This window comes from Pteronotus mesoamericanus, unplaced genomic scaffold (genome assembly GCF_021234165.1).
Source record: "Pteronotus mesoamericanus isolate MK-2021 breed Mesoamerican mustached bat unplaced genomic scaffold, CSHL_Meso_final contig_50, whole genome shotgun sequence".
NCBI lineage: Eukaryota > Metazoa > Chordata > Mammalia > Chiroptera > Mormoopidae > Pteronotus > Pteronotus mesoamericanus.
Genome location: NW_026555186.1, coordinates 14,124,520 through 14,132,966, shown reverse-complemented (window position 1 = coordinate 14,132,966; position 8,447 = coordinate 14,124,520). Strand labels below are relative to the sequence as shown.

The 8,447-nt window shown below is 58.2% G+C and overlaps 1 protein-coding gene across 1 annotated transcript; it reads left to right on the top strand.

Moving 5' to 3' along the window:
• The first annotated feature begins 547 nt into the window (after window positions 1-547).
• On the top strand, window positions 548-5,397 carry IRX1 (iroquois homeobox 1). The gene is made up of 4 exons (XM_054578213.1): window positions 548-823; window positions 3,597-4,632; window positions 4,980-5,052; window positions 5,333-5,397. The coding sequence occupies exons 1-4, from the start codon at window positions 548-550 to the stop codon at window positions 5,388-5,390; spliced, it is 1,443 nt and encodes a 480-aa protein (XP_054434188.1). The 3' UTR covers window positions 5,391-5,397.
• Window positions 5,398-8,447: the final 3,050 nt, after the last annotated feature.

Below are 8,447 nucleotides of genomic sequence, written 5' to 3'. Positions count from 1 at the left end.
CAGCAAACCCCGGTGTCCGACAGCTGTAAACCGGTGTCGACAGGTTGTCAGGCAGCCGCGGGGGCCGGTCGGGAAAGAGCCCGCGGCCGCCGGGCCCTCACCGGCTGTCCCGCCGCTCGCAAGCCCACCGCGGGCTGAGGTGGCCCGGCCAGCGCGGGGCACCACGTGCTCGCCGGGAGGGGCGGGAGAGGCCGGCGAGGGCGGGCGGGAGGCTGGGAGGAGGACGGGAGCGGAGCCGGGGGCGGGGCCAGCGCTCAAGGGGATGCCAATCAAAGCATCAACTTCAAATTGTGTCTGAAAGCCCCGCCGCCGAGCGGAGGGCGGCCGGCGCAGTCGGCGCGGGATCGCGGATCCGGGCGCAGCCGGGAGCCGGGCGCCAGCGAGCACCGGGCCGAGGAGCAGCCCCCGGCCCCCGCCTCCGGGCCGGCCCGAGCGCGCCCGGCCCGCCGCCCGCTCCCCACCGCCGCGCCTCCCCCCAGCCCCCCGCCTCCTTCCCCCGCCACTTTAATACTTGCCCGCCGCCGCCGCCGCCGCGGAGTCCGCGGACATGTCCTTCCCGCAGCTGGGCTACCCGCAGTACCTGAGCGCCGCGGGGCCCGGCGCCTACGGCGGAGAGCGCCCGGGGGTGCTGGCCGCTGCTGCAGCGGCCGCCGCCGCCGCCTCGTCGGGCCGGCCTGGGGCGGCGGAGCTGGGCGCGGGCGCGGGCGCGGCGGCGGTCACCTCGGTGCTGGGCATGTACGCGGCGGCCGGACCTTACGCGGGCGCGCCCAACTACAGCGCCTTCCTGCCCTATGCAGCGGACCTCAGCCTCTTCTCGCAGATGGTGAGTGAGCCTCGCAACTGCGCGCCTTTCCTGCTGGGGCGGCCTCTCCCCTCCGGCCCCGGCGCCCCGGGCACAGGGGGCTCAGGCGACGCGGCGCGCGCGAGGGAGAGAGGCGGGCGGGCAGGGCGGGCCGGGACGCGGAGCGCGAGCTTCCCTGCCCAGGGGTCCGTGGCGGCGGGGGTCTGGGCAGCGCGAAGGGGCCGGCGGGCAATGGCCCAGCCACCTCGGTCGGGCAGGCGGGAGGCCCGGCCGAGAAGGGGGGTCTCGGCGGGAGTCACGAGGCCGCAGGAGCAGGCCCGGGGCTCGCGGCCCACGCTAGAGGCCGGGGCCCAGATCGCCCGGTGCCCCGGCCGGGTGAAGAAGGCGGGGCTCCGGTATCTCGGCCCGATTTTCCTGGAGTTCCCTCCAGCCGGCTCGCACTACCTCCGCGGCTTTGGGCTGGGCGGAGGAGACGTGGTTTCTCCCTCTTTGGCAGAGCTCACACAGTCGTATCCGAGTTTAAAGCCTGGTAGGTACTGTCAAAATCAAGGTAACAAAGGCGATGGGACTGGCCTTAGGGGTCTGTTAATGGTGTGTGAGTGTAAAAATTAAGGTATAGGGGAAAATTAAGTTGAAACATTTTTTGGCGTCTAAAATGCTGTTTGCTTTGACTTTCGTAAGTTGCCAAAGTTTTCATTTCACTTGCACCGAAAGAAAGCACTTTTCTTCTCTGGTTACATAATGGAGGATTAAAGAAAACAGTGTCCCTGCGCTGAAAATAAATGGTGTCCTCTTAGTCTTCAGTCCCAGTGGGTGTCAGATGTGGGGGCGGGGGCTCTGCCGCGCACGGGCCAGTCTGTCGATCCATATACGATACATTTTCCTTGATTTGGTGCAAGGTCGGGCTGAAACTTGGGCTGCTGGTGATCTGTGTGCGGGGCGCGGGGGACCAGGGAAGCAGTCTCCTCTTGGCGCTGCTGCCGGCGGGATAATGCAGTTTTCAGGCACCCCCAGGCTCTCCCCACTCCTCAAAGAAGAGACAGAAAATAAATACTCGCCAACCTTCGGCGTGCAAAGCGGCCGATGGGTTTTCCTGTAACTTTTTCTTGTTTGGAAAGAAAGCCTGTTTCTCTGAAAGCAGTCCCAGCTGCCTTTCAGATCGCTTGCTGTCGAAAAAGATCAGCTCCCATTTTGTTCTGGCGGCTGGGATGCCAAGCAAGCGATGAGAGATTTACAAGGTTTCCTTTCAAAAAGAATTCCCAGCAGAGAGGAGGTCTCAACGTCTTCTTTTCAGTCACAAGCAAAATCATTAGAAAAGTGCAAAGTACATTTTGTAAAGATTAGGCAAAAACGAAATCTGGCCAAGGACATCTTTTCTCTGTGGCATGGACCACCGAACTAATTACTCAAAGAAATCTTCTGTTCTTTACAACTTTCTTAGAGTCCAGAACCCCCTTCTGCTAACAGTAACTGGAAGATTGTGTGCGAACGATTATAATTTTTTACAGAACTTCTGAATGCAGATGTGTGCCATTTGACACCCCCTTGTGTTTGTGGGGGAGGAAGGGGGCTCTATGTTGAGAATCTGCTTCAAATGCAGTGCCTTGGGGGAAGGCAGAAGCTTGGTTTTTTATTAAGGGGGTCCTGTAGAGAAATCCGCCCTGCCCCAGGTGTGTATGTATTTTCTGTGGTTTCCTTTGGGTTCTTGGAAAGGAAGCCTAATCGCAAACTCAGACTCTGGGCCTGGATTTCCAAGCTGTTAAGGACTCAGGGTTTGGAAGTCAAAAGATAAAATTGTGAAGTGAATATCTGTCTGGGCAATTTATGGTAATAATGAGGCCTAATGAGGTTGTTAGAAAGATAAAATGTTATTTACCAAAAAACCTGATGGGATAATTTGACTCGCTGTGTTTTACTACCGATGATAAAAAGAATATTGATTGCAAATAAATCAGAGCCTCTAAATGCCTGCACAGTTTGTGCTGCTTGCTGCAGATCAAAGTCAAACTTCAGAGACAGAGTAGGAGTAGAGGCCCAGGAAACCGGTTCTGCGCCTCTTCGCAGGCACTTCGGCCCTCGCGTTAATATTTTACCGGATAAGCCCGGCTTTTGTGTTTAAAAAAAAAACAAATGGTGTTTTTGTTATTGTTGTCCATGAGGACCAGGATTAAATTTTTAAATTACCTGTCACCACTATATACCTTTAAGTGTGGATGAGCCATTATATGCAGATTAATCTGGAAACTAAAAGGAGCTCTGCTTTCGTTTTAAATTGCTGGTTGATTTAGGCCTGGAGAAAATCCGGGCAGTTTATTTTGTTTGACCCCCTCAGGGTCCGAGGGTGGGGGCATAGGCTCTTGGTTCTTCACTTCTGGAGAAGCCGTTTTATCGGCCTAGTTAAAAGGTTTTCCCCTCCAGCTAGTTTGAGGTAAACTTGGAAATCAGGCTTCTGGAGTTGTAGTAGATGGAGGTGGGTTGGGGGACCGAGAGCGGCCCCGGGAACTCTCAGCGGCCGCGGCTCCTGCTGTGGCCTTCCACAGAGGCAAGGATTCTAGAACTTTTCTTAAGTGACAGAAAATCTCGCCAAGATCGGTGGAAGCGCAGTTCCTGGAGGCAGCTCCCTGTCTAACCCCTCTCCCCACTACCACCTCCCGCGGCGAACTGGGGCCTTTTGCTTTCCAGCGGCCAGGAGCAGCTGCCCCTGACTTTCCCCTGAGTTCTGGGGACTCATCTTTCTCTTTCTCTCTTTCTCCACCCCTACTATCTCCTCCCTTGCTGGGCCGTGTGGCCTCAGGGCTCACAGTATGAACTCAAGGACAACCCTGGGGTGCACCCTGCCACCTTCGCTGCCCACACAGCGCCGGCCTACTACCCCTACGGGCAGTTCCAGTATGGGGATCCCGGGCGGCCCAAGAACGCCACGCGCGAGAGCACAAGCACGCTCAAGGCCTGGCTCAACGAGCACCGCAAGAACCCCTACCCCACCAAGGGCGAGAAGATCATGCTGGCCATCATCACCAAGATGACCCTCACGCAGGTCTCCACCTGGTTCGCCAACGCGCGCCGGCGCCTCAAGAAGGAGAACAAGGTGACGTGGGGTGCACGCAGCAAGGACCAGGAGGACGGTGCCCTTTTCGGAAGTGACACGGAGGGCGATCCCGAGAAGGCCGAGGACGATGAGGAGATCGATCTGGAAAGCATCGACATCGACAAGATCGACGAGCACGACGGCGACCAGAGCAACGAGGACGATGAGGACAAGGCTGAGGCACCGCGAGCGCCCACAGTGCCCACAGCCCTCGCCCGGGATCAGGGATCGCCGCTGGCGGCCGCCGACGCGCTCAAGACCCAAGACTCTCCTCTAGGCTTGGCTAAGGAGGCCCAAGAGCCCGGCAGCACACGCCTGCTGAGTCCAGGCGCGGCGGCGGGTGGCCTGCAGGGCGCGCCGCACAGCAAGCCCAAGATCTGGTCACTGGCCGAGACGGCCACCAGCCCGGACGGCGCGCCCAAAGCCTCGCCGCCACCCGCCAGCCATCCGGGCGCGCATGGGCCCCCTGCGGGCGCGCCTCTGCAACACCCCGCTTTCCTGCCCAGCCACGGACTGTACACCTGCCACATCGGCAAGTTCTCCAACTGGACCAACGGCGCCTTCCTGGCACAGGGCTCGCTGCTGAACATGCGTTCTTTTCTGGGCGTCGGCACGCCCCACGCCTCGCCCCACGGCCCGCACCTGCCCGCGCCGCCGCCTCCGCCGCAGCCGCCCGTCACCGTTGCCGCCGGAATGCTCCACGGCGACAAGGCCTCGGCCCGCAGCAGCCCCACGCTCCCAGGTATGGCGCAGAGAGCGTCTTTTCCGTCCTGGGCCAGGAATCCGGTGCCTGGGAGGAGCATGGGGTCGGGGGGCAGCAGCCCAGGATGGGGAGGCGTTGGTTGCCGAGCCCCGCTGAGCAGTAACCTTCAACGGAATTAGGGGAGCCAGGCCAAGGCCCTTGGGTTCTCCCCAGAGAGCTTGCTCCACAGCCTGCTTGCCGGGAGGAGGAAGGGATGTTTCTCTTGGGAGACCGAGCCCCGGCAGCGGGAGGGAATGGGGTGAGGAAGAGGCTTGCACACCTCTTGCCCCCATCCTACCCCCAACAGGTCTCCCAGCCCTAACTTTCCCTCTCCCTCTCCCTCGCAGAGAGAGACGTTGTCCCCAGGCCAGACTCGCCGCCACAGCAGTTAAAGTCGCCCTTCCAGCCCGTGCGCGACAAGTGAGTGCCGTTTGCTTTTACCACTGGGTAGGGGAGGGAGCAGGGCCGGTTGGCGGTGGGGTCGCACAGTCTGTGTTGATGGGACGCTGCCCACCAGCCCAGCGTGCCGGGCCAGCTGGGTCTACCCTGGTTTCTCCCAAGCCGGGAGCCGGGCGGGGCAGTTCCCCTGTCCCCCCACCCTTGGTGCTTGGCGGGCTGAACCGGCGACTCCGGGTCCGATCCCAGTGTCCATCTTTTGACAGTCCCTTTGCCTTCTTGTCTCGCTGTGTTTTCCCCGCAGCTCGCTGGCCCCGCAGGAGGGAACGCCGCGGATCCTAGCAGCCCTCCCGTCTGCCTGATTCAGGGTCTTCTTTTACTTTTGCTGGGGTGGGGGGAGGGGGGAGGAGTTCGGGAGGGGAGGGGATGAAGGAGGAATTAAGACAAATATTTCAGACTGGTATAAAGGACAGACTTGGCAACAACGTCAACGACTCCCATCCATCGCTTTCTGCAGAAAGGGGTTCGTCCCGGCCGAGCTCGCGTCCAGGCAGCTGGCATCCGCTCGAGGCTGGGCTCTGGTGGCTGTCATCCTGCCCTGGTTGATTATCGGTTCGGTAAATGCCCCCACGTGCTTGTGTCTCTCTCTTTTTTTTCCTTTATGTATATAGAGTGATTTCAGATTGTAAATAGCGCGTCAGCGAACTTGTCTAAATCATATATTTTTGTCTAATAAACTAAATGAAATGGTGCCACTGCTCCTGCTGCTGTGTGTGGCTGCCGGAATCCTGAGTCCTGGAATTCTGGCAGGGCCTGCCGAGTGCCTGTGGCTTGGGGAGGAGAGGCCTTTCGGAAAGTTTCTGCCCAGGAGGTGGCTGTTTCTCAATCTTTTTGGTTGTTGAATTTGTGATGTTGTCACCAGAACAGTTTCTTGTTGGCAGTTTGATTCTTAACAATTCTTACACATATATTTGGGACATGCCTTTCTCAGGACATAAATGAGTTTGATTTTAGGCAGTTTATAAAATGATTTCTTAAAGTAGGCAACAATGAGAGGGGGAGAATTTCCAATTGTGTCCCCAAAGGAGAACATCGAATTTTAAATCAATTTATACCTAGTTGTCTCAACAGTGCATCGTGGCATCAGGTCGTTCATGGGTAGAATGGGGGTAGAATGGAGTATGAAATTCTGTTTGGAATTTTTTTTTTTTTTTTTTTTTGTTATTTGATTAAGTCAAACGTGGAGAGATGGGAAGGCTTTTACAAACTGCTGATGGAGGGCAGGGATGCAGTGCAGGGGTGTTCTGGGCCTGTGAGCTGAGTGAGGGGCGCCCTAGTGATAGTTGGGACAAAAAGGGGAGGAGGCTTTAGTCTCCCAGGGATGCCCCCTTTAACTGCTGCTCCTTCCCCTGGGTGCACCAAGTGATCGAACCCTGGAGCAAATAACGCCCGAGGGTCTCGGCCGGGCCTGCAGGCAGTTGGGAGAAAAGTGAGGAAACAGCGCTGGCCGGCTCCGGCTTCGCGTGCACGCGGGAGGGCAGCGGTCCCAGCGGCTCGGGGACCGCGGTGCGCTAGGAGCGGGACGCGCCGGAGCAGCCTGCAGTCCGAGCAGGGCACAGGCGACTTTGTGTTGAATTTGCGAAAACCGAGAAAGCAGACATTGCCCAAATTGCCAGTGAGCGGAGGTGGCAGCGGGGCAACCTGCCTGGTGAGGAAGAGGCGGAATCCCTGGTGTCGTACAGGACCCTTTCACACCCCCACTTCGGGCCTTCTATTTGTCCTCGAGCCCCTTCAGGACCCGCTGTCTGAGGCTGCCAGTGGCGGCGAGAGGCGCGGCTGTTTCACCGTTGCTCCACTACAGCTCAGGAAGGGGGGCGGCTCGCTAGGAAGACGTGGGGTCTCCATCCGCCTCTGGCGCTTGCGTCCTTCTCCAGCCATCCCTTGCCCTGTCACATCCTTTTGGGTGAAGGGTCCCTTCCCCCCGGGAAGGAGGCGCATAGGACGCGGCGAGCCAGCCTCGAGGCTTGGCAGGTGTGGGGTGCGCGGCGGACGGAGCGTGTGGAGCCCCGGAGGAACGGAGCCGCGGAGCTGAGCGGAGGGCCGACTGAGGCCGCGATGGAGACGCTTCCATTCCGAATGGACGTGCTCGAGGCGCCCTCTATGGGCCGGAAGAGGAATGGGGCCCTTACGCGGCTTGGATCTCGCCCCTGGGGCGTGGCGCAGAATCTGGGGGTGCTAAGCATTGGGGATAAAGTGGGCGCCAGCCTCGATTTGCGGAATTGTTTTTTCTGTGTTCTTGGGCGCCACTCACTTGTTTGAATGTTGGGGGTGCGGTACCTGGCCTGCTGGGTAGGCTGCTGACATTTGTGGGGAGGGAGTGTGTGCCAGGGTCCGCGCAGGTCGTTTTCATTGTCTTTGGTGGGGCTTGCGAGTTCAGAGAGGAGATCTTCGTTTATCCTCGACGCTAGGGCTTCGGAGGTCACAGCCCTGGGCTCCCTATTTCAGAGTTTTTGGTGACAGTGAGCATCTTGACAGCTCTGTCCAGCTGTGTCCTGCGCGACTGTGGAGGAATCAGGTTCTCGGCCCAAGGACATGCTTCCCTGGGATCCAGTGTGCTGGGAGACCCCTTCTAGGTGACGGCTGGAAGCAAGGGGAGGGATTCAGACGGGCGGTGGAGTCCTCTGCCCTGGCCTCCATTCTCTCTTATTTCCCATAATCAAATAGGACGGTCTACTCAGGTATCTGCTGCCTGCCCTGTAAGTCCATTTTTAAAGAAAATCCAATACATTTTGGGACACCCCCTGCCCCGCCCCCCAGCGTGGTTGCTTAGCTGGCTGGGCCAGAAGGTGCTCACTCGCTCCAGGCCTCAGAATCCAAAGACCTACAAGCATGAGGGATCTGTGTCCTCTCCTGGGGACTGGAGATGCTTCCTGTACAAAGAAGTCAGATTGCCAGCCTCAGAATTATTTTTCTCTAAATAAAAGCTAGATATAAATTTTTAACCGAGAATTAAAGAGCATTTCCTGTTCTTTGTGTGCTATTTGTTTACATCTTCCCCAACATCACACCTACCTAGGTATGTGCAGCCTGGGGACCTGAGGCCCCACCCAAAGTGCCTTTGCACACAGCGTTTCAGCTCCTAAAATAACTGGGAGTAGACATAGAAACCTCCTCTTTTTTTCCCTAAAGCCAAAGCAGAAGTTCCTCTGCAGCTTTCTGCACAGGCAAAAGTGCTGTCCCACTCCATCACTGCCCCAGGACAGTTTCAGAGCTTTGCAGTAGTGTTGTGACCTGCAAGAAAGGGCCTAAGCCCAAAAAGGAGTAGAGGTGAGCTATATCCACAGGTTTAATGTTTGCACGTTAGTGCACTCTCCTCCACACTAAGGAAGGACCCCCTGTGTCCAGACAGGATTTCTGTC